A 27,232-nucleotide genomic window follows, 5' to 3' on the forward strand; every position below is an offset into this window, starting at 1 on the left:
GCAAACAAAAAAATTGCAATTAAAAGAATTAGAACCAAATTTGAAAGATTAAAATATCATAGGAGGTGAAATTAAAAATTATTTGTAATATGATAGATTATTTATAAATTAAAACATGGTAGGAGTGAAATATAAAAAAAAAAAATTGTTGAGGGTTAACCCAATAGAATTAAACAAAAAAAATTAAGAAAAAAGAGAATTAAACCAAAAAAAATAACAAAACACAAGTTAAAAAAAATATATAAAAAATAAGATAACATCAATTTAGAAAAAGGAAAAAAAAACAGGATAAACCTCTTAAATCTAATCTAATCTCTAAAAGTTACATCCCGTGAAATGTTTTACCCAAATTTAATCAAGAAGCATAATTCTCAACCAATTTAATTTTAAATGATGAGATCGGTAGAAAAATATTAATAAAAAAACCTGCAAAAAAAAACAAAAAGAATGGGGATAAAATTTGATAAAAATAACCCAAGAATGAAGAAATTTAATGAAAAAATAAAAAATAATCCCAAATAAAATAAATATCAATTAAAAGAATAAGGATCAAATTTTAAAGATTAAAAAAATCATAAGGAGTGAAATTAAAAAATCTGTAAAAACAAAGTAAATTCGGACAAACATCCCAAACATGGTCAAATCTTAAAAGCTTGCAACTTATGAAACCATGGATCTGGATCCTATCAAAAAGTTTATTATAAGGCAATTTAAAAATATAAATTTTAAAAACTTGTCAAAGTTAAAAAAAAAAAAGATAACAAAAAAAAACATCGAGCAAACCTGACAGCCAACCTGGGTCAACAAATTAAACACATAATCTAGGACATAAAATTGGGATGACCCTGTAAATAGGAAAGTGAAAAACAAATACAGCAAAAAAATATTCAAAAAAAAAATGTTTTAAAAAAAAGATGGAAATCAACTCGTGTTAATCCTTTAGATCTATTACTCGGGTTATGAGACCAGGCTGGCCCCATAAAAGGCAAACCTGAAAAAACAAAGAAGCATGATTCTTAATCAAATAAAATTAAATCTTTAGGGATAGAATTGTAAAAAACAAATCCATTAAAAAATGATTAAAAATAGCAATTAAAAAAAATAGGACCAAATTTGACATAAAAATTAAATGAAAATAAATGTCTAGGGGTGGAATTGGAAAAAAAAATCAATCAAGAAAATGATTCAAAACAAAACAAATAGCAATTAAAAACCAAATTTGAAAACAAATCCAAAAAATCAAATTACTAGAAATGAAATTGAAAATAAAATTCAATTAGAAATAATCAATGTAAATAATACAGTTGCAAATAAGATAAGAGGGATTGAATAAAAAAATAAATAAATTGAAGGGTTGATGATTTTTTACATGGCCAGCATGCAATCCGAGAAAAAAAAGGAAAGAAAAGAAATAAAGAAAAGAAGAGTAATTTTGGGTCAAACCAATATACACGTGCCATCCAGAGAGGAGGAGGAGGACGCTGAAACGAATCAAATGATGCGATGAAATCACAGTTACAACTACTAGAGCCACTCTCACGCGCCGCCAGAAGGTGGCGTTGCGGCTGAGGCATGCGAGGCATGCATCATCAACTTTTTCTTTCTTTCTTTTTATTATTTGTACAAAACTGAAAATGCGTTTAAGACTAAACAATAATAACAAACAAATCATGATGAAATTACAACCAAGCCCCTGAAACCAATGTTTTCAATGTTAAAAAATTCAAATGGTAAGGATAATACAGTAAGTATATTGCTCTATCAAATATTAAAATACAAAAATGCCCTTGCACATAAGGTATTGAATTATTTTATTCAAAGGTTATATTAATAATTTTACTGTGCATTAAAAAAACACAATTATTAAAATAACCTCACACAATCTTCAAAAATAACATTTATATCATAATAAAAAGACCACTTCCCTCCAAAACAAAAACAAAAAATAAAATAACCAGGAAATAAAATAATAATTACACTATTATAATTAATAATAATCCTTGTCCTGGGATACAATAATATCGCCGTCGCTGGAGGATTATTTTTGTTTTTGGATAATTGCTGTACAAGGTTGTTCCAGGAAGGGTTTCTTCTGATTGCTATTCTTTTCTAGGTACGTTTGCTTTTGGCAGGTCCATTATTAATTATTTTCACGGCTACTAATAGATCAATTCGTTGATTTCAAGTTTCTCATTTTTACTGTTATTTGTGTTTTTTTTTTTTTTACTTTTATAGTCAACACATTATCTATTTGTTTTTTTTTATTATTATTAATGTGGATATTCAGACCAGTTTGCACGTGCCTCGACTAATTTCATAGGTCCTGAAGTTAACGATCATGTAAATCTCAAGTGGCTCTAAAATTTATGAAACTCAAACCGGTAATCTTTAAAAAATAAATTTAAAACCTGATTACTTAAGCTACACTCAAGGTTGTTAAAATCACGATTTTGACACGGCACGGAAAGTACTAAACAAATTCGGATCGTAAAAACTGATCGTAAAATCGTAAGGAATTTTAAAATACATTAAAAAAAATTCATGCTTCAAATAAAAATTTATAGCACCTTAAAATACATTATAGTTCAAGCACCTTAAAATACATGCTTCAAATAAAAATCCATATATAGTTCAAGCACCTTAAAATATATGGTTTAAATAAAATATATGGTTCAAATAAAAATTCATACATAATTTAAATAATTTTTCATTAACTAATAATTAACAAATTTAAAATAAATAATCTACTAGTGTGTCATGTAAACTAAAACCAGTTTGATTACCTTCATCTTTCTTATTATTTCTCGGACATTTATCAAGGAGATTTTGCAGGCAATCACATCTCTATATGCACTTCTGCAACAAGATTAATAAGTTACATGTTTTTTTTCAAAAAAAAAGTAATAATTTATTCGAGATTATACATTTTTTATTCGAGATTGAACAATAATATAAAAAATGGGATGGGAGTGGCTAGTAACAGAAAACAGAATCATTGATTGTCCTGGTCTCCTGAGGACAATGGCCTAATTGTAATAATCGATATTTCTTTTAAAACGGCGAGGCCAATAAAAAAAAAAAAAAAAAAGAATTCTGGCTGTCCCAAGAAAAAAAAAACAAAAAAAAACATTGAGGTCTCCCTTTTCTATGATCTAACATCGGCGTCATTTCACATCCACCCAGCCAACTACCATTCATTCACAAAATCCAATAGAAAATATCGAAGCAAGGCAGCTTCTTTCTCCAAATCGATCATCCTCATCATAAAAGAAAAGGAAAAATGATGCACATGACCTTGTACTGGGGCATAAAAGTGACCCTCCTCTTCGATTGCTGGAAAACAGATTCTTGGTTCAGTTACCTCCTTTCTTTACTTGCTTGTTTCCTTTTCTCTGCTTTCTACCAATACTTGGAAGATCGTCGCATCCGATTCAAGGCCATCGCTGTCTCCAACCCCTCCCAGCAACCACCACCTGTCAACGCCCCTCTTCTCACCCCTAAACGACGCGCCAGTTCAGCCAAATTCGCCACCGCTTTGTTGTTTGGGATCAACTCGGCCATCGGGTATTTGTTGATGTTGGCTATCATGTCCTTTAATGGGGGAGTGTTTTTGGCTATTGTTTTGGGTTTGACTGTTGGGTATGTATTGTTCAGGAGTGGAGATGAAGAGGTTGTTGTTGTCGATAATACATGTGCTTGTGCTTGATATCTATATCTTCTTTTATTTTCTTACCACTGAATCTCAAAGCTCAATTTGTATTATAGTTGTTGTTGTTGTAAGCTTATTTGTTGTTTTTGAATTGGGGCGTTTCATTTTCAGATCTGAATTTGTAAAACAAGAATTATGGCTTCATTTGTCAATGAATTTCAGTCGTTTGCTTACTTTTAACCTCTGATTATCGATGTTTGAATGATTTGTTAATTGTTGTCTTCTTTTGTTGATTTCATACCCTTTGCTCCTTGCTTGCCATGGAATTATGTTTTCTTTATTTCTTCACTAGGGAGATGGGGATCCTTCCAGTGTTGATATGCCCTACAAATAGTATACTATGCAATACTATACAATACATTAATGGCTTGTTCTACTCGCCTGGATTTTTTATGGGATATGAGTTGTCAGATCAAAGCTAATTTTATTGTCAATGATTCCATTAACAATCGAAAAGAGTTTCTTTTTATTGTTTAGTTCTAAGCCAGCAACCCAACAAACAGTTTCTTTTTCCATTTTGAGATTCAGAAACACAGCCTAGATCAAGTTTCTCTGGCTCTCTCTCTAATTTTCCTCGGTCACGCTCACCCCTTCTTCAATTACTAGATGAACTAGTGACCACCACCATTAACTAAATCATTCTGAACCGAACTCAATCAATGAAAACAAGAGAGCAGAGGCTGATTTGCATGAATGGACGTTAGAAAACTTGAAAAGTCATGGTGGAAAATCATCACCACTGAACCCTTCTTTTCCCTTCTGTCCAGGTATGTGACCCCTTTTTTTCTATATAATTTGCTAGGTTTAATTTAGTGGAATTTGAACTGGTGTTAGGTTTGCCCAGCAAAAAGACTCTGAATTTTCCACTTGGAGGGTACCTACCTATGGTGCATTCAACTGCAAAAACTAACCTTGGCTTGGTGATCGACATCCCAGTAACATTATGGCGCATTGCTACCAGTAGATACTGAATGAAATAAAGTGTGGAAAGAAAACAGTTACTTTTGGGATTTTCTCATATTTGTTTTGTGCAGCGGGAAGATCTTGCATATTGACTTTGGAGATTGCTTTGAAGTGTCAATAAACCTGGGAAAGTTCCCTGAGAAGGTATACTGCATTGCCATATTCTTCCTAATTAACAATGGTTCTCTAGGAATTTAAAAGGGTTAGTATGCTTGCGATGATACAATGTAGGTTCCTTTTCTCCTGCCTAGAATGCTTGTGATAGCCATGGAGGTTATTAATGGTACAGGGGGGAGTTTCTGCTTTACTTTCGAAGACATGATGCAAGTTCTTAGAACTGTGTTATGGCTAGAGTGGAGGTAATTGTGTTATGGCTAGAATGGAGGTACTAATACTGAAATTGATTGTTCCATTTTGTGTTTCTGTGTCCCTTCTTATTTTGTCTTCTGAGTAACTTTTTTATTGATCGGGATCATTTTGCACTACAGCTACTTAATTTCTCACTGTCAATTAAAGTTGGCCTGGTCGGATACTTCTCAACTGCTCATTTCTCAGTCTCGGTTATTGGTTCTGGTTCTGCACGAGGAGGCTTGTCTTTCCACCCGACCCAATGTGTAATAATAAGGTTTGCTCAACTCATTTAGGCATTGCTGCTGTTCGCTCATGTAACTTCACCTTGTGAACTGTGCAGATGGACTAATGTGAGCTGGTGCTTGCTTAGGTTTGTGATGGAGAAGCTGGTCATGGTGGTGCATCTGAGAGTACTGAAGGGAATGGCAATGGAGCTACAAAACATGCATGCACGGTTGTAGTGCAAGTGTGGAGTCAAGAAGAGAATGTAGATAATGCTAGTTTAAGTCATACATGGATGTATCGGAGACCAGCATTAATGTCAGTGTCTTATTTGATCGAACAAGTAAATCAGGTTGAATGGCTTGCCTGCATTCTATATACAAATACTACATGGAAGAGATTTGATATTCTTGACTTTAATATTAGTGAATATTTGACTAAAATTACTTTTAATTATGGCATTGGCGAATACTAATATTCTTGACTCAAACGTTAATAAATGTTGATTGAATAATATTTTAAATTTTAGCATTGGTGAATATTGCTCAAAATTTAATATTTCTAACTTATGTCAATAAATATAAAGGGTGAAAATATTTTTGTTTTGATTAATTAAGAAAACAAGGTTGGGTTACTATATTTTAAAAAAATTAGACATGTTTTTTTACAATGATAAAGCACGCAAAAAATGCAACTTATGGTAATTTTCAACATTTATCAGGCTTGGCCACGCGAGGTTTTCTTTTAAAAATAAAAATTAATGGAACCCCATTTAACAGACTCGCGCAAAACCCACGAGGAAACCTGATTTATACACGAAAATGATACGAAGGCATACAAAAAACATGGGAAAATTCAAATTAAACATGCGACAATATCACTTAGTTTTTCACACGTGGGATTATAGCATGCAAGAAAACAAGCAGACCCTAGAGGAGTTTGAACATGCTGCCCTAAAACACAGAGAAGCCTTGAAAAAGAAACATTGTCGTCACCATGTGGGAGCAAAAGACAGACTTCAGAAACGATAGATTAAGGGATCTTTCTATGCTTCAAACATCACTTTCATTGCCGAAGCTTATGCCGAGGAAGACAAGGCCTTGAGCTTAGAATCCTATACGCAATAACGCATCAGCTCACTTGGAGATTGTTTACACACTTGCAATTGATCTTTGGAAACAAATAAAGTCGGTTTAAAAGCCACAACAGACATGCCAACAAAAAATATGTCTAAACTCTCTAACCAAAGCCTCATTGTTGTTTTTTTTTTTTTTTCCAGGAAGGAAATTTTATTTCACCAACACATTAAGATATCAACTCACAAGAACAAATATAATAAGGAAAGGAGGAAATATCTTTACCTTGCTAATTGCTATAAGGTTTGCCGATGGCTCCACTTTTTCGTTGGACCAGAGGATGAATGTGCATTGTGCAGGCGAGTGGTGATTGAAATTTTTTATTAAATGTCATTTGGTGTGTTGGAGGATGATCCTTTCAAGTGAGGGAATTAATCTCATTGCCTCTTAGTAGTTGGTTATTAGGGGTGAGAAAAAAACCGAATAACCGATTAAATCGAAAAAACAAAAAAAAAACAACCAAAAAAACCGAATTAACCAATTAAAAAATCACAAAACAAATCCGGTTCGGTTTCAGTTTTTAAAGTCTGAAACCGATTGAACCGAACCAACCGAACTAGTTCAACCTGGCCATTACTTAAAAAAAACAAGTATAAATAAGATATTTTTTTGTAACCCTAAACCTAAAGTAACATTCTCTAAAGACAGACGCCCCTTCCTTTGCTCTCTGCATCTCTCACTCTCTCTTCTCTCTAATTTTCTCAATACTCCACATCCCACAATTGTTAGGAATTGTTAGGCTCCTGCTGCTCCATGCTCATCTGTCCTCCTATCACACCTTTCTTCATTTTTTATTTTAAATCTTTTAGTTCAGGCACACCTTTCTTTACTTTTACTTTTGCTTTTAACCTTGTAATTGTTATGTAATTTTTCATACCCATATAACCGAAGAAAATTGTTATGTCAAACCAGTAAAAGGTTTTTTTGTGATTTTCTTGATGTTGGTCTTGTGAGGACAACAATTGAACATCGAGTTTGGTTATTTATTGAAGAAACTGAGTATAAAAACACCACACTCAATTGATAGTGTGGATCTATGTAAAAATTTATAATTGGTTTCCTCTCGTTCTGGTTTTACATTTGAATAATTCATATATTTTGATCTTCACTTTTTTTTTCCAGTCAAATGGCTTCTTTTTTTTTGTATCTTTTGCGCAGGGATTAATTTTTGAGCAAGGATCTAACAAAAAAAAAGTTAGGGTTGAATTTCTGGATATTATCCTGTTTGGCTTGTTGAAAAAGCCAAGATTTCTCAGAAAATAAGCACAAAGCTATGAAAATAGAAACAAGACAAACCGGTTTAAACGGTTTGGAAGGAAAAAAAACCGAATCGAACCGAACATGGTTGGTTCGAACCGGTTTTCGGTTTGGTTCAAAAACTCGAAAAAAAATAATTTTAGTTTGATTATTTATTTTGGTTTAAAATCGGACCGAACCGAAAATGCAAGCGTTGGTATAATTAATTGATAGGGGAGACAAATATGCAGGGGACGAAATGAGGCAATTAGGCATTGGACATGTGTGATTTTTATTAAAAAAAAAAAAAAACAACGCATGTACTTGCATTCATCCATGGTCATTGCTACTATCTTCGAAAGGATTCTGGATCTTTTTCTCTTTGAGAAAGTGAAAAATGTGAAGAGTTACAACTTGGAGGCAAGTGGGGAAAACTTCTTACTCGCTAGATCTTGTCTTCTTGGAATTTTGATGATAAAGATCATCACTTTAAGGTCAAGACAAAAGGTTGGAGATAAGATTGATTAGGCTTAATTCTTGGATGGAGGTTGTGATTTGTAGTGGAGGCCAGCCATGGCATTTTGGGTGGAAGGAGAAAAAGGACGATGAAAAGGGTGGTGTTGTTTGCAGTACTGAGAAGAAGGGAACAAGATGTTTTAATTAGGGTTCCTCTCCTTTTCTTTTCGTTTTTAGGGGTATGCTACCTCCCTGTATCTCTCTCTTTAGAATCTCTTCATAACTCACAAGTCCACAGCATCAATTCCCCCCAACAAACTGATCATTTCCTTCAAATTTAAATTTAAATTTAAATTTAAAATTTAAAAGGATAATCTATATTAATAGTTTATTTCAACTAAATATATAAAAAAATATTTACGTTGTGTTGTGGTCTCTAATTTCCACAAATGGATAATTCTCACTCTTAATCAAAATCAATCCCTAATCTTCAACTTCCTTCTTAATTAAGTCCTCACTAATTCAACGAAATGAAAAACTCAAATTTATAATATAATTAAATTCTTAAGAAATAATTTTTAAAATTAAAATATTAATATGAATGCGTGTGATAAAACATATTTGAAAATGAGTTAATTAAAAAAAAAAAACATAAAATATAGGATTGACATGTTCTTTCCTTTGTTTCTCTCTCTTATTTATATTTGTTATTTTTTATGATTTTTCTTTTATATTTTTTTTAGTTTAATAGTGAAAAATAAATAAATTAAAATCAAGTGTCTAGATTTGAATGTAATGATAGAGGTTAAAATTATGAAATGTTTCAAAGAATATTTGCGGAAAAAAATAATTTGTTTTTGTTTTCTTTATCTTTTCTTCTTAGAGAGACATAATATATATATATATATAAACTCATTTTCTATTTCTTCCTTCACAACCAAATGCCTTATATATATATATATATATATATATATATATATATAAACTCATTTTCTATTTCTTCCTTCACAACCAAATGCCTTTCTGTCTTAATAGTTTTTTTTTTCTTTTTGTCACGAAAAAAAAACAAATGCTAAATATAGACGACATTATAATTCTAACGAAAACGGTAAAGGAAAAGCTTGATTCCGGTTTTCGATTTGACACAAATTACCCCCGTTAATTGTTGTTTAGATTCTTTTTAATGGGGATGTTTTTGTCCTTTCGAGAACATTTTCTAGTGATTAATATAATATTGATCCCACTTACTTCTCTCATTTTCTCTCTCCGTTATCTCTCACCATCAAAAAAGCCTCATATATTAATCATCTAAGTGATATCCAGTGATAAAAACTTGGGATTAAGAGGTTTGCTTTCCATATAGTTTCAGGTTCGAGCCCTGTGATTGCTCATATAATGGTCACTGGAGGCTTACATGGTCGTTAACTTGAGGGCCCGTGGGATTAGTCGAGGTACGTGCAAACTGGCCCGGACACCCACATTAAATTAAAAATAAAAAAAAAGAAGCCTCATATATTTTCTCTCGCGTAATCCCTCACCATTAAAAAGCCTACAGTAGGCTTTTTAATGGTGAGGGATAACGGAGAGAGAAAATGACAGAAGTGAGTACATTGTCGATCTAAAAAAAAACATATTGGGGTATTATTAAAATGTTTTTTAATAAATAAAAAATCTAAACTATGTGAAAATTAATTTTATATGACTAACAACTTAATAAATTTAAAAATAAATCAGATAATCAGTAAAAATATAATTTAATTTTAAGAAAAATAAAGATAATATTGTTTTAATATTGAAGCAATAACATATTGGATCGACTAAGATCAACTCGAGTTAACATGATAAATCTATGACTCGGGTTATGAAACCGTGATAATTCTATAAAAATCAAATTTAAACAAATTATGAAGCTCAATTCTCAATTAACATAATGTTAAATGATAAAATTAAAAAATATATATTTTAAAAAAACTCGAGTCAACCTTAATTAACCTATCAAACCAGCAACCTGGGTTATGAAATTAGGATACCCTCAAAGAAAATAAATCAAAATAAATTATGAAGTCTAATTCTCAACCAACTAAATATTGAAAGAAGGAATTGAAAACAAATCAAGTTAAAAAAAAAACATAAAAAATAATCTGAGTTAACTGGATTAACCCACTAAACCAAATTTATAATTTATGTTATGAGATTGAGATAATCTTACATAAAATAAATTTAAACAAATTATAAATAAACACAATTTTAAAAGATAAATTCCAAAAAAAACAAAGCATTACACATAACTTTGCAAAGAGGTGAACACTAAATTCAATTCATCTTTTTAATTTTTGTTAATCTATCTAGCCATGGATAATCGGCAAGCTACAAATCTTACTAGGCTAGAAACCAATAAAATTAATGCACTAGTCATCATTGCTAGCAATTGTCTTGTGCATGCTATAATGGGATGCCTCATGGAAGTATTCATTTCTTTTTTCTTTTTCTTTTTTGGTGTGGAAGTCGTATCCGCAAAGGATTCAAGTAAAAAGTCGAGTGTTTCATGAATAAAAGAAAAAAACATGAATCCAAAAGCTTCGACAAGTTGAACAGAGAATAACATGCTTTGCTTTTAGCATTTTAATAAATTTGCCACAGCAAAAGCTAAAGCCTCGGTCTCAACTCTCGACCGATAAAGACCAAAACGGAGGTTGCCCAGAAATCACTCGCAAAACTTAAATATAGGGCTAATGTTTCCATAAATCCGTATATTCTTTAGTTCATATTAGACGTGTATCCGCGTGCTATGCTGCAAGTTTATATTAATTTTTTTTCTTAAAAAATAAAAAATTAGTACTACAAGCATCTTTTAAATAAAAAGAAAACTTTACGACTATAGCGCTGAGTAATTAAATAAATGGTTTTATTTTAATCAAGTGTAAAAAAAGATAACAATAATAAAAGAATAAATAAAAAATAATGACGATAACTTGAGAAAAATATCTTTTCTCAAGAGCAGAAAAAAGATGTTGATCAATTTTCAACCAATTAAATATGAAATGATAAAATTAAATAAGAAAATAGATTAAAAAAAATGTGAGTTAACCCGGGTTAGCATGATAGACATGTAACCTAGCTAATAAGAAGTGAGTCACCTCGGGTTTACCCGTCAAACTCGTGTTCTGAGTCATGAGATCAGAATAACTCGATAGAAAAGAAATCGAAGAAAACCACAAAGCAAATTTTTATAAATAAAAAATTAATGTCGAACGATGAAATCAAAAAGAAAAAAAAAGAAAAAAAATGTCAACCCCCGTTAACTTTTCAAAACCATGACTCGGGTCATTAGACCAAAAGCACCATACATAGAAAAACCACGAAGCTCAATCCTCAACAAATTAAAAGTTGAAGAATAAAATCGGGGAAAAACAAAAAGCAATTACACAAAGGATCCAAGATTAAAAAAATAACAATTAAAAGAATGATGATAAAAATAAAAATAAATTAGAGAGCAACTACAATTTTTTTTATTGGAGGGTGAGATTCAAAAGAAAAATAACTTTAACAAAAGGATAAAAAAATCAAAAAAATAAGGATCAAATTGAAAAAATAATGTACCCTAAATTTAGATTGAAAGATGAAATTAAAAACCAATAAATTAGAAGAAAAAACCAAGAAAAAAAAATTAGAAATCAAAATAATGACCAAATTGAAATATATATATATATATATATATATGATTAATTAGAATTGAATGATGAAATAAAAAACAAATAAAACTCTTAAAAAACAGTTAGAAACAAATATTAGAAATCAAAAGAATAAGGATTATATTTGAAATATAAACAACAAAAATAATCAACCTGTAATTTACAGAGGAGGAGGGAGGAAAAAACAAAAAGTTACACTAGTGACAAACTGCCCTCGATGAACTTGGTAATAACAAGAAACTAGAGTTAAAAAACCATCCTTGGATGCATGATTTATTTATTTTTATTTTAAGAGTAATTTTATCATTTTACTGTATTTAAAAAATTAAAAAGACAAAAATACTCCTCTTCATCAATTTTAAATTTCTTGACTTGTAGTGTAACTAGGTCATTTTAATGTGCTTAAAACAACTAGAAACAAAAACACTTATACCCCCACTTAATTATTTAATGGCTAATGTCTCAAGTGAAAAGATCTAAATATACCTAAAACCAATGTATTTGATTTTCTGGGGAAGGGAGAAAATATAATCACATTATTATAGTGAATAATAAATTCTGTGTATAATAAAAATGCCTTCAATTTTATTTTATTTTTATATGTTTAAAAGATCTATTTATTATTTTTTAATATCAATAAACTACCAGAAAATCGATAAATATAAATGGAAATATCGAGAGAATATTTTTATTGGTAAATTACCGATGGATTTTACCGATTGATACGTTTACTAATGTACAATTTTAGTCCTTCAAATTTTCTTGAGAAATTTACTTTCACTTATATATATATATATATATATATATATATATATATATATATATATATATATATAACTTCTTATATTGTGAAACCAGGGTAGGAACTATTATCCTTCACTAGAAAATAGGGTGGCATGATTACTGAAGATTCAATTATAACTGCTCTCGTGTTTGTTTATTTATTTATTTTCTCAAGTAAACTACTCTTGTCCTTGTGGTGGTAATATCTCTTGAGGCCTAGACAATTCCAATAGCCACAATTGCACATCTCCACTGCTTCTTCTTCTCCCGCCGCTGTACTTGATGAAGGAGACCGATTCAATGTCAGCTAGATACCTTCGAAATGAAGGCAAATTCATTTAAGAAGACATTAAAGGAAAATGGAGGGGCCTACGTCCTTCTCTGGGCAATTTATAGCTTATGCTGCTCGTAGTCTAGGCGTTTTAGAGAATCATTTCAATTTTAAAAAATAAAATTGTTAGGAAAATGAAGGGCCTACGTCCTTCATTATTTTTTTTTAGATGAAAAAATTCTGACTTGAAAATTATATCTATTTATATTATTTTATACTTAATTTTTATTAAATAAATAGATATTATGATGAGATTCAAACTTAATCATTAAGATTTTGATATCATATTAAAAAATGAATTCAATTCAAAAATTCAAATTAAATAAAATCTAAAAATATAATTTATATTATTTTTTATAAAGAAATTTTCCAAACTTCTCGTAATTTATGCAAAGATCTACTTACAAGGCGTACCAACGAGTTCATTTAACCAAAAAGAAAAGGAAAAAGAAAAAGGAAAATAGGGATGTTGAGCTAGCATTAGCTTTCAGGAGACAAAAGCTACTAATTCGACATTTTTTTTAATGTGACAGAAACTATAGCTTCACATTAGAACAACTTTCTGGATCAGCACCTTGTCGATTCACCATAGATATAATCAAGAACTGCAATGACACCGAAAGTGAAAACCTGATCAATGCCTGGTCTTACAACTACATTATAGAGATCCTTGTTTGCCATCAACTGGTCTTCTTCCTTATTGATTCCAATCTGTGTGGTGTTGAAGAAAAACAATTCACATGCAGGTTAGCATCTTTGTCTTTTTAAAAAGTTCATAAATATATGATTCCGTCAAGGAGTGTGCCTTACGGTTCAATCAAATTGAGAAAAGAGACTAGAAAAAAGCAATAAGAAAAAAGGAAGAACAGTGTTTTCTTAAATTATCAGAATCTAACACATATATAATTAAAAAAAACAATTCAATTTCTTTTTCTTTTTTTCTTGTCTCTTTTCAGCGTGTCATTTTCTAATATATAGTTTAATGAATAACTCATCAAACATATGACACTTAAACTGACAGAGTTTCACTGAAAAATACACAATTATGTATCCTTTACATAATTGTAATTAAGTTTGAGGAAAGAACCTATAAAAAGAAAAAATTGTATAAGAGAAGAAATTAACCATAAAAAAAAAAAAAAAAAGATTACGATGACGGACAAAACGTGTCATTTACCCATGAAATGATCTCTATACCAATTGTGGAACATATATAAATCACATACCTGAGCTACAATATTGCCCAAGGAGTCAACAATGCTACAAGACCGATCAGGAAAATAACCTTTGATCTCAAAGTCCCAGTCTTTGTTGCTTCTTCTAGGCTCAGTGGAAACTCTGATTGCATTCTTCCTTACCAGACAAGAGAAGTTTGGTTCCTTTAAGCTGAAAACCAGCTTCTGTGATCCTTCATAGTCAAAAGTGTAACCTTTCCATTTCCTATGGATGCTTAAGGCCTGAACCATGCCTCCCTGCAGGATAAAAAAAACAGAAGGAACCAAATTAAAACACCGTGCAATTAGCCAAGGTAACTTACATATCGGATTGCATGATGAACGTGTATGGATACATTTTCCCATCCATGTTTACATTTTATTGATTCCTGGGTAAAATGCACATGATTTGGCCCTTTAAAATACTTTCTAGGTGCGTGCATGAATGATATTATGCTGTTTCTGTTTAATTTGAAGCAGTCCAAAAACAAGAACAATTGATAGCCTAGCTAGCTAGCTAGCTCTTGTAAATGGAATAATATACAATGTCTAATCTAAAGATGAATTAATGGATATATACTACGTACCTTTCGACGAATAAGTAGCAAGGCTTCACCACTACTGTCACGTAATATTAATTCCCCTTCTGAGCCACTAACTCCACATCCATCAACCCTAAAAACAACCTTTTGGCTACAATCTGTGACTACAAAACCCCCTCCGCTGACCACATGAGGCCTTTTCCTAACTACAAGCACTGCTTGAGAAGACGAACAATATAACTTGCTTATGATCGGCATGGCATCTGCCTTTGCTGCAGCCATACACATCTTAAACCTGTGTCTTTCTTGAAGCTATCTCCTTCTTCTCTCCAATAATGAGCTTCTTGCACGTTCCTTGTTGCAACACAAGAATCTATTTATACAAACGAAAAGGGAGAGAACAACAATGTAATTTATGTTTTTGCTACGTTCAAAGGTTTGGCAAGCTTTTGACTTTGTGTTACGTAGAAGTTGCCCATTCATGCGTGGCAGATGCATTCTATTTCAAAGGTTGCTTGTTAGATGAGGAATGTCGAGTCACGCGCCCCTCATCGACCAATCACAAAAGAGCGTGGGCTGGCTGGGGGGTGCATCAGCTTCTGTTGCACAAAGGGTATGTGGCTCAGATTTTCGAAGCAAAACAAATAATAATAATAATTAAAAAAAAAAAAAAAGGTTTGTAGCAGGTAGAACTAATTTTCTTTCTTTGATGGCAAGGCAACCACATAGTTTTTCAAAAGGGGTTCGTGAGCTTTTTGAAATTTGGCAGATTGGAAACTAGAAAACGAATATTATTATTTCAAACACAGGACTTGCTGTCCTCTACTGACTATACTCCAAGCCCATTTTCAACATAATTTCCTTAAGTGGATAACTTTTTGAAACTGGTTTTGGACTAACGTTTGGGGAACTTCAATAACTCATGCATGCATTTTGATTTTGTGCTAATTAAGGATATGCTAAGCATGGCACGTAGGCTTAATCAAGCAAAGGTCGCAAACCCTGCACCCTGTTCATATTTGTTGAAACAAAATTATTAATCCCCCACTTGAGGTTCGTATCATCTGAGCAACGTCTGATCGATCGATGAGAGGACATGATCATCATGATATAACGGTTTTGGAATACGATGGATTATCTATGGATTTTTTTCTTCGTCTATTGAGTAGCGAGAAATAGGTTTTTAATCTATTAATAGCTTGAATAAGTTCTTACAATAAATTAATTAGATCAAAGTATTAGGTAGGTGAACGGAAACAACTTTTCTTTTTTTCCTTTTTTTTGTTCTTGAACAATGCAAATTACCACTCCCGAAGCATTTGGGAACGCGGTTCCAAAAAATTTAATTTTTTTTTGTTAAAATTTAATATGATTTATATGTTTTGGATCGTTTTGATGTGCTGATATCAAAAATGATTTTTTAAAAATGAAAAAATATTATTAACATGCATTTTAGTACGAAAAGTTATTTAAAAAGCACCTACAACCATACTCTCAAATACACTTTAGCTGGAAATGTTGATTGTTGACTAGTCGACCGATAATAATTGTAGAGGACGGCATGCTAATTGTCAGCTAATCTCTGAAACCAAAAAGTCTTCCTCTTTTTCCTAAATTAATTTTGTGGTCATAAAGCCATAAACTAGGTGTAGACATCTACCACGACGAATCACTAACACCACCCCAGTTGGATTATTAAATCATAGAAAGTTACTAATTATTGGCTGAATGACCAAATTAAAGGTTGCATGTTGCTCTAGGGTTATGCTGTGCCAGCTTGTTCAAGGAAGTTCGAAAGGAACCTGTGAAAGTTTTATCTCAGAAAAGCCAGCCTGCGAACTAAAAGTAAACATTTTATGTTGGCTAAATCTCAATTTTCCCTGTTGTCTTCATTTCACATAAAATCTTTTATTTGTTTTAATCACGTCCCGTGTCTTTGATATTCGTTCCCCTCTCCATTCTCGTCAATTTCAATCTATAGTGATAGAAAAATATGTAAATCTCACTTTTATCTCCAAAGTTAATGTAATATTTCAATATAACTCAAAAGGTAAGAATGGATAAATTAAAATTAAAAAAATTATTAGCGAAAGATATTTTTTTAATAAAACAAATACAATAAAAAAGATTTTTTTTTTTTCATTAACACTAGCCACCGATCTTTTGATAATACAAGAATAAGATTAAGCTAAAAAAATTTATGATGAAAAAAAAGAAAAACTAACAACGTGAACCATCACAGTTGTTGCCCCTCTCTCTCTCTCTCTCATATCATATCTACATATTTTATCAAGTTTTTCATTAAAATCTTGAACAAGAACCCTAGAGGAAAAAAAAAAGTCAAAATCCCATATATTTGGAATGGTAGAATAAGGATAGGAAAAGTTCATCATCTTAAATTTATTTGAATTTATTTAACTTTAGTATTAACAAAGTAAAATATGATGGTGCAAAGTGAGAATGGTAGAATTGGAATATTTCTTGAAAAAAACTAATTGATGATGTTTCAAAATCCGATACACTTAGGAATGTTCATCTTAATATATCCTCTTCTTCGTAGCTTAGGAAGTACACAAAGAATGATAAAAGTTCTAGTACCAGCAAAATAGTCTCTTTCAGTGAGATTTGGAGACCCTATGATAATAAAGTCAATAATTTTAAACTAGGATTGTAAGAAATAATAAATAAAAAAAAAAGAACTTTAAATTTTAAGAACAAGAGTATTTGTTCTTATTTTTGTGTGATAAATGTTATAAGGGTTAAAGTATGAATGCTTGAAAAGTAGAAAAGGTAAATCATTTAACCAGGGAGTATTTATACTACTTAAACCTAGTAATGTTTTATGAATTGGAGGAACTAAAGAGTCACCTGGTCTTGATAGCATTAATGAGGGAAACAAACCTCTGACACATCATTAATGAGAGACAAATATCGCTTACTGATTATTAATGAGAGGGAAATATGATATGTCATTGGAAAATCGTTTATAGACCTACAGATGTAGGGAGATGATTATTTTAACATGACTAGCTCATGTTAATAGGTCTTAAGATAGAACCTGGACCAATTAGGTGTGGCGCGTAGTTAAATCAAAGAGGGACAAGTGTGGAAGTTTATTAGACTTATGGTGCCTTAGACTCGACTCATGGCTGAAATCAAGTATATTATGTTTGGAAGCTTATCAAATCTACGATGCATTAGGCTCGGTTCATGACACCCAAGTATATTGGGTCTGGAAGCTTGCCAAATACACTATCACTTGGGCTCGGCTCATGGTTGAATCCGAGTATATTGGGTTTGACACTTTGCTAAACTCACGATACCCTGGGCTCAGCTCATGACTAAATCCAAGTATATCAAGTCTGACAGCTTGTCGGGCCCACAATACCCTAAGCTCAGTTCATGGTTGAACTCAAGTATATTGAGTCCGGTAGCTTATCAAACTCGCGTTCACTTGGGTTCAGTTTATGGTTGTGCCCAAGTATATTAAGTCTGATAAGTTACCAGACTCACGTTCACTTGGACTCAACATGTGGCTGAGACTCAATATATTAGGTTTGACAGCTTATCGAATCCATGTTTGCTTGGGTTATGACCCTATTAAGGGCTTAAGATCTTTTAAAGCATGAAAATGTTGAGTCAAAAATACCGACTTATCACTAACCCTTTTAAGTTATATCATATTTATTTTAACTCAATATCCTTTCCCCATCGATTTTCTGCATTTGTTAATTTCAAAATAATTTATTTTTTCTTTACTTTTTGGGTGATATTGAGATGCTTCATTAAATTTTAAGGTTGAAATAAAACCTTAGAAACATTTTTCATTACTATTTCTGATATAATGAACGAAGAGAGGAAAATTGGAGCAAAAATGAATTAAAGATTGGGAGTTTATTTCAACAACAATTAATAATAGGAGTGCTAATTGAAATAAATTAAAAAGTTTCAGATGAAATTGAGACAATATATATAGACTAAGAGGGAAAATTAAAATTTAATATTAATTTTATGTTTGACTCAAAAACAGCTAAGCTATCAAAATTAATTAATAATTCTATCTTGAAGTTTTTTTTTTACACTTTTACATAATTATTGCTAGTTCAGGCATATTTTAGAAAATTAGAATATTTCTTACCACATATGTGTTGCATGTGTATCAAAAATTGAAAAATTAAACGTACGTTGATGCTTGGAAGAAATGATGTTGGAGAGCCATATGGATGTATTTCTGTGTTAAGTTTTTAATAATATTTAAGAGGTGGTGTCCGTGATTGGTTTTTACCACAACGATCTTAAGAACATATCTTCACATCAAAAAGCTTTATTTAAAAGAAATTAATAAATTATTTTATATACGGGCTTCAATATTTAAATTCAGAAACACGAGAGAAACCACCATTTATATAAATTGTATTAAGGAAAAAAAAAAAAAAAAGGAGAAGAGGAAGAGGAATTAACAAGGAAGACAAAATATGAGGGATGTATCTTCGAAATAATTGATTGATCTTCAGTAGTTGTAATTTGATGGGATAGCACGTAATGCATAAAATTGGTGCCCATTTCATTTCTCTATAGGTAAGATTATTAAGATGATGACTATTTAACTAATAAATAAGAGTGTTAAAAAAATATATATATAAATTATATTTTGAAACTACACCTAGTAGCTTAAGTATTTAGGTTGAGATGGTTTTTTGACATAGAATCAAAACCTTGATAATCAAGCAGTCACGAATTCAAATCTCACCATCCCTATTTATTTGATTAAAATTAAGCACAAGATAGTGTAGACTTGTACAAGTTTCAAACTCAAAGGGCTTTTATTTATTGGGGTATGTTAAAAAAAATAATATAAATTACATCTTGAGAACTTACTTAACAGCTTAAAATTTTAGGTTGAGATGATTTTTTGACAAATAGTAAATTTTAATTTGTGAGATTCATATGTTTTTTCAGTTTTACTTTTAAAAAAATATATTTGTTTCAATCAGAACTCACTTTTTTTTTTTGTTGTCATCTCCATTTCCATCCTTTTTTTTATAGAATAATAATTGAAATGATAAATAAATTTTACTTCTTTAAATTTATAAATTATCTCAAATGTAATTCAAATGGTAAGAATGAACAAATCAAAATTAAACAAAATCATCTAAAAACATATTTTTAATAAAAATAGATATGATAAAATAAAAGGAGTTTTTTTTCATTAAAACTATCTACTAATCCTTTGATAATACAAAAATAATATTAAGTTGAAAATAAATATGATAAAAAATTTATAAATAACATCAACTACTATTGTTTTATATATATATATATATCATTAAGTTGTCTTTCCTACACTTTTTCACTATCATACTATATCTATATTTGTTTTATCTAATTTTCATTATAATATGCTATTAACTCTTAAACAAGAATTCTAAAAAAAAATATTGAAATCCCATATGGTTGAAATGGTAGCTAAAGGATAGGATAAATTCAACATCATCTAATTAAATTGTGATTATTTACAAAGGTTCAAACTTCATTAATTACCTTGTCTATTGCTAACTACGATATGATTTAATAGGATTTTTTGAGAAACTAACTCTCTTATATTTTATCATATTTATTTTACTAAAAAATATATTTTCTATTTTTATTTTTATAAATTTCAATTCATTTATTTTTTTATTATTTAGATAATATCAAGATATTTCATAAACTTCATATAGGAAATTAAAATTTACATTATTTTTTTTTATTATCATTCCAAACAGAAATGGACAAAAAAGGGGAAGATAGAAAAGAAATGAAAGTCAGGCCGGCTTGGCCCTTCTTTTTATAATTTCCCTTTAATTTTTTGTTTTTTTTTTTCATGTTTTATAATAAGATTCTCTTAAATTATATTCAAATAATTATCTGATTATGACATTATTTTTAAATAATATTAGTGTTTTTTATGAATAATTACATATGAACTTAATAGCATAATTTTCTAAAACATTTACTTATAAATATTCCATGCAAATGAAATATTTATTTATTTTATTTATTATTATAAATTTCTATATTATTTTTATATTTTTAATACATTCATGTCAAAATTATCAATTAATAATTTGTTTTATTAAAACTATCTTTCATGATTATGATAAATTTTTATTCAAAATACAATACTTCTAATAAAAGAGAAATATTTTTGTCAAAAAAAAAAAAGAAATGCATAAATAAGAGAAGGGAGTTTTGATTAAAGAGATACATCTTTTACTGCTTATTTCAAATAATTAATTGTTTTTTGTATATTTATTTTAATTGTCTTAAGTTCTTATGTAATAAACCATATAGCTTAAAAACAATATGATTTATAGAATTTAAATCATTATTTTTTATGAAAAATCATTTTTATTGTAATATAATTAAATAAAAATTATTTAAAAAGTGCCTGCAACACGAGATAAAATATTTACATCTATCTTTTACTCATTATAATAAAAATTAGCCTATTACTTTAGATCTTAATTGACGTATATAACTCTTTTTATATTTTAAATTTATGTTATTAAATTATTTTATCAACTTTTCAATTCTCAGTTAAGATGCTAGAAAAAAAATTTACAACACATGCACATTTTAAAAATTAATTTAAAATCCTATACACAAAATGCAGCTCAAGAACTTTAACTTGTATCATCTAAGTAAAATAATAATGATTTTGGTAGAAGTAAATCTCCATTTAACTTTCTCTCTCTGGTATACTTACAGTAGCAAGATCAGAAAGTGCAGTTCTACAGAAGAATATAATAACCCTTTTCACAATTCATGATTCGGATGCAGAATTGTTTTGGATCATCCCATCTACGAAGAAAAGTGATTCAATTATAATACTTTCCATCACAATTATAATTCACAGTTCTACAGACTTTTGCTTACAATTTTGAAAAGATTACAAATTATTGCAATGGTAAGATAGAGTTTGAAAATATAGGCAAACTCGAGTTTTAAAAAAAATTAAAATTTATTTTTATTAAAAATTAATATTTTTTTATAGTATAAATAATTTTGATATATTGATTTTAAAAATAATTTTTAAAAAATAAAAAATATATCATTTTAATCATTCTAACAAGAAAAACATTTTAAAAAAAAAACACAATCATACTTTGAGTTTTTGACTGCACAGCACTTCACAATACTCAAAACAATAATTGGATGGTACTGAAACAATAATCTCGCGACTACACAATATTGAATAGCGCACAACATTACTCTAACAATACCAGCATTTTCTCTATATAAGGAAGCCTCATCAATCCAGTTTTCTAGAGAAAATTAGAGACTATTTTTCCTTAACATTTTCCTCATCAATCTTGTGAGTTTTAAATTTTTATATACAAGAAACATGGTCTCTATTCCGCTTTTAATTTCGGTATGGCTGGTTCTGGTATGTTTGTTTTGCATAAAATATTTTACATCCATAATATTTAGCTTGAAAAATATTTTCTTGTAAGTAAAATACTTTTTAATAATAGTGAGTGAGATTATGATAACGGTGATGAGATTGTGAAAAAAAACATAGAGGACAAGAAGGAAAAGATGATGGTTGTTGTCAAGGTGGTAATGAGATAACGATAATAGTGGAGGAAGAGGTGGTGATGAGATGGCCATAATAATTGTTGAAATAATTAGATGATATTTTATAAAATTTCATGAATTGAAAATATTTCTCAACAAACAAATTAAATTTAAAAATTAATTATAAAATACTTTTTATTAATCAACACTGTATATGTGGGGGTATGTGTGTGTATTGATATTTATGAAGACGATATGTTTTTATATTAAAATAGCTTAAAAACATTTATAAATCATTATTTTCATTTTTATTTTCATCTCAAACTTACTTAAAGAAACCACTTTTAAATCTGTCACCATCTATTACACTAAATTTGTGTCTGTGGACTAAATGCTTCCCTGGTTGTGTACTAGAAATTTAGAACACCACCATTGCACACTAGTATCACACACACACACACACACACACACACACACACACACCCCTCCTTTTCTACATGTCTCCGGAAACTTCCGGAAGGAATTGTCGAAATGATTTCCTCTTTTGATATTAATAAATATTTATGGACCATAGCCGAATCTTATTACATTTATTTATTTTTTTATTTTTCTAGGACATATTCTAACACACTCATGGCTTTGATTTTAATTTGGAAAAAAAAACAAATGCATCCCTATATATATATATATATATATATATATATATATATAGTTTATTTTAATATACAGATATAAAATATAACTATAAAAAAACTAGAACGATTGCTCCTTTTGGCCAAACAACAACTTACCCCACCCTCCTTACGTTAACTTTGAACAGCTAACCTGTTCTTACCACTGACACGTCACTTCACTTTCTTCTTTTGTCTTAAGAAAATTTAACCGTGTGGTGTGGTAATCCTGTCCTGTGGAAAAGATCAGGAATACGTTATCGACTTGTCGTCTCAGTGTCGGGCCCACAACACTCCCTCCCGGATTTGGGGATCCCACGATTGGGGTGGGTCCCATTTTATATTGGGAAGAATGATCACGCTTCTCGAGTGCGCGTGGTTCTCAAGGCAACAAGTCCAGAAAACTGAAGGGTATGGGATAAATGGTAATGGCAGGTTGAAATTGAGACCCGCACGGAAGGGCCAGTTAAGTTTAGATGAACGATAAGATTATGGAGGAGACCTTTAAAAATTGGTTTCCTTTCTTGCTAAACTAAATTAGCTAATTCCTTTTTTTGTTGGAATTGGTAACTGAAATTAGCGCATGATAAACTTACATCTCATGTGTTAATTAAAGATATGTTTGTTTGCATAAGATATTTTATGATAAATTTAAAAATTTAATTTATCTATAAAAATATTTTCAAATTATATAATTCAATAAAATATTTATGATATGTAATTAATTCATAAAGCAATCCAACTATTTTAATTGTTGTTATTGTTGTTACCTGATGTTGCGGCGATAATGAAAGAAGAAGAACACATTTTGATGTGTTTTTTTTGTAAAATGGCCTAAACTTATAAAATAAAACGTCACCTAGTATTATAATCATTATAATTCATAACTGGTCTTAAAAAATTTAAATTAAAGGACAAGTTATGCATAAAGAATGATGATATCACCTTTAAAGCATGTTACCTGAGATTGGATGCATTGTTGGTCTTATCTTAATTGTTTAATAGTCTGTTATGTTATACCACTGTAGTTTATTTACAGGGTGATTGTGAGTTTATCACAGTGGATTAAACTCTGATTGAGGGTTGAAATTTAATCATTTTAAAGTTCGACTGGTTTTATCACTCTCGATTACTTGGTGAATTGACAACTCTAAGTTGATCACTCTAAATCACAACTCAAGTTATGTCTATCAATCTACCAATGAGCTTATATTGGTCTCATTGAACATAGCACAAGTATCAAAGAAGGTTTTTAAAAGGAATCTCGATGAGATTCACCTAACTTATGCTACCTCAATACTTATAACTCTAGTGGTAGTAATTATTGAACTTAAAATTGTTACTTTTGTATTTTAAGAAAACATGTTACTTCTCTCAACATTCGAAGCAACGACTCGTTGTAAATTCATTTACTTCAAACATTGAAAGTAAATTACAAAATATTTTTTTTATTGTCTTGAGAAAACCAATAATGGATTTTTAGGATTTTAGATATGTTGGTTGAATGGGCTTTTTAATTTTGCACAAGTCTTAATGGACTTGATAAACTAGTTATTAATTTCAAATATGCATGCACAAACATTTTTTAAAAAATAAAGCAAGATGCTAACACAAAACAAAAACTTTTTTTTAGTTTTAGATTTTTATACTAAGACAAGTATTTTTATTGAATGCCAAAAAATATGTAAAAACAATATTCTTTGGTAAGAAAAAAAATGTAATGATAAGAATATGAAAAAATAATATATTTTTTTAAGACTTGGCCGTAATGCTCACAAAATATTTTCTTTTTATTTTTTTATTTTCTTGAACATGAGTAAACTTAACTCAAACCTATCAAACCTATGAATATAGCCCAAAACAAACTAACCCAAACTTATTAGACAAAGGAAAAACCTAAGCCCATCCCCTTATACATAAAGTCCAAAACACTAGCCCACATGCAAACACAGCCCATATGTCAGTAACCCATCATACACAGCCCAGGCCATACAAACCCAATGAAGACCAGGCAAGCCCACACGCACTACAAGCCCAAATCCACCCAAGACTCATTGTTTCCTTTTGCCCAAACCTGTTCTTGCCTTCATGCAGTAAACAGAGACAAGGATGAAACACTGTCGTTAGAAGACAGTTCCTAAGCATGCAAAGGCACAAAAAAAAGATAAAAAAAAAAAAAAAAAATTTCGTACCCAAACACCCTCTAGTCCCGTGACTTAAACACAAATCTTGATGCTAATCATATACCAATGTTCTTGTAGCAACCAAACCGTGAGCAAACAAGAGGAAAAGAGAAGAGAAAGTGTTTCCAATTATCATTTGGTTGTTTTGGGAAAGCTATATCTTAAATTAAAGAAAGATTCTGAACATAGAGAAGAGAAAGCTATTTCAAACAAAAAATCAACTAGAAATTTTCAATCCTAACCTCCTCTAAGTTGTGCTAAATTAAATCGTTATTATAAGAGTATAAATAATGTCATCATTTACAAGTTAGATATTGAGTGCAAAGAGAACATAAAAAGTGCTCAACAAAAAAAAATTGTTGATTTAAGCTATATCGTTCTTTTTTATTGTAAGTGTACTGTTATCTCAAAGATAAATATATTCAATGGTTATATAAATACAACACATGCTGAAGAAGCATATTTGAGGTTTGCAATTCATTACTCTATAAGCCCATGAAAATTAAATAATTTGTCAAAAGTTGTTTCTTATGCATATTGGAGTGTCTTGATTGGACATCCATGAAATCAAAACAAGAATAATTCAAACTTGAGGACGAGCTCTCTCCAACTTGGAAAGATTGATACAAGAGGATTTTATGAGAATTTATTTATTTTCTTAGTTATTTTTATTCCTATTTAGTTAGGAAAATATTTTATTTTATTTTATTTTTATTTTTAGTTTTTTGTATTTAGTTTAAGAAATCAAATATTGTGCATGGTGATTTTATTTTTTTCTATTTAATTTAGGAATCCTCATAATAACTCTATGATTATTTATTAGAATTTTTCCTCTACAAAATAGACCTAGAACTAATAAGTGTTTGATAGTATTGTAGCTTATAATTTCAGTTGCGTTTTGAAAATGCATTTCACTTGAAGAAACATCATATTAATGCTTTTTTTAGTGTTTTTTGATGGTTTTAATGTATTGATATATATATATATATATATATATAATTATTTTAATATATTTTCAAGTGAGAAATAATTTTGAAAAACATCTTGAACCATAATATCAAGCACCTTAGCATAAATATGTTTTTTAGCTTGTATTTCGGTAGAATATTTGAAGAGAAGATATTCAGCGATAAAATTTTAAATTAAAATTTTTATGTGGCAATTTATTCGAAAAAAACTCTATGTTATTTGTATTTATTTTTTTTTATGTTGTTTTTGTCTTCTTATATTTCGATCATTAGTACTATCTATATATATAAAAATGGACACTGGAATTAAGAAAGAAAATTAAAATGGGGGGAAAGAAAATCTAAAAGGGGAGAAGTGAAAAATTAAAAATTTGATGACATAATTCTAAATTCTGTATTTGTATAGAATTAGAGATCGAATTGTATAAAAAAATAAAAATGGAGGAAAATGAAAATTGAAATGAATTTTAAAATTTTATGATGGAATTGCGAAATTAACAATGTATGTTTATTTAATATTTTATAAAATGAACGGCGTACTTGCAATCAAAATTTAAAAGGAAATGAATTTTAAAATGAGGAAAATGAGATTTTAAATTGTGACACAAATTTAAAAAATATTTATTTATTTAACATTTTATAAAACTAACAACGAAAACTTAAAAGAAGGAAAGAGAATTTAGAAGGATAGAACATGAAAAATTTTAATTTAGTGACTAGAATTAGAAAATAATTATTTAATATTTTTTAAATTAGCGTTGTAATTGCGACAAAAAAATTATTAGGAGGGAAACGAGTTTGGAAGGTGGGAATTAAAGTCTAAAATTTGTGACAGAATTAAATTGAACATAATATTTGGAGAAACCTGTAATACCATATGTAATACATGTGCTACTTCATCTTTGTTTTTGTGTTTCAAAAACACTTTTAAAAAAATTTAAAAATTTAAATTTTTTTTCTTTATTTCAAATTAATATTTTTTTGGTGTTTTAGATCATTTTGATGCCCTGATTTTAAAAATAATTTTTTAAAAATAAAAAATATATTATTTTGATACATTTCTAAATGAAAAGCACTTTGAAAAGCAACCGCAACCAAATAGTACGGTGCAAATAAACTAAAAGAGATTAAGTACTCTCTTGATTGCATTAAAAAAGTGATTAAGTACTTTGATTAAGTATTTTGATACATTTCTAAATGAAAAGTACTTTGAAA

The 27,232-nt window shown here is 29.6% G+C and overlaps 3 protein-coding genes across 3 annotated transcripts; 2 read left to right on the forward strand and 1 right to left on the reverse strand.

The window, feature by feature from the left end:
* The first annotated feature begins 3,143 nt into the window (after positions 1-3,143).
* On the forward strand, positions 3,144-3,889 carry LOC18100324 (copper transporter 5). The gene has a single exon (XM_006381549.3). It carries the CDS (start codon positions 3,281-3,283, stop codon positions 3,704-3,706), a length of 426 nt encoding a protein of 141 aa, XP_006381611.3. The 5' UTR covers positions 3,144-3,280; the 3' UTR covers positions 3,707-3,889.
* A 152-nt stretch (positions 3,890-4,041) lies between these two features.
* On the forward strand, positions 4,042-5,688 carry LOC112327817 (uncharacterized). Its single transcript, XM_024602501.2, has 3 exons — positions 4,042-5,031; positions 5,161-5,297; positions 5,364-5,688. Exons 1-3 carry the CDS (start codon positions 5,017-5,019, stop codon positions 5,482-5,484), a joined length of 273 nt encoding a protein of 90 aa, XP_024458269.1. The 5' UTR covers positions 4,042-5,016; the 3' UTR covers positions 5,485-5,688.
* Positions 5,689-13,197: 7,509 nt separating this feature from the next.
* LOC18100326 (protein LURP-one-related 6) lies at positions 13,198-15,000 on the reverse strand. Its single transcript, XM_006381551.3, has 3 exons — positions 14,681-15,000; positions 14,106-14,351; positions 13,198-13,590 (listed from the first exon to the last, which is right to left on the reverse strand). The coding sequence occupies exons 1-3, from the start codon at positions 14,921-14,923 to the stop codon at positions 13,447-13,449; spliced, it is 633 nt and encodes a 210-aa protein (XP_006381613.3). The 5' UTR covers positions 14,924-15,000; the 3' UTR covers positions 13,198-13,446.
* Between the last annotated feature and the right edge of the window lie 12,232 nt (positions 15,001-27,232).

The sequence above is a fragment of the Populus trichocarpa genome, chromosome 6, assembly GCF_000002775.5.
Source record: "Populus trichocarpa isolate Nisqually-1 chromosome 6, P.trichocarpa_v4.1, whole genome shotgun sequence".
NCBI lineage: Eukaryota > Viridiplantae > Streptophyta > Magnoliopsida > Malpighiales > Salicaceae > Populus > Populus trichocarpa.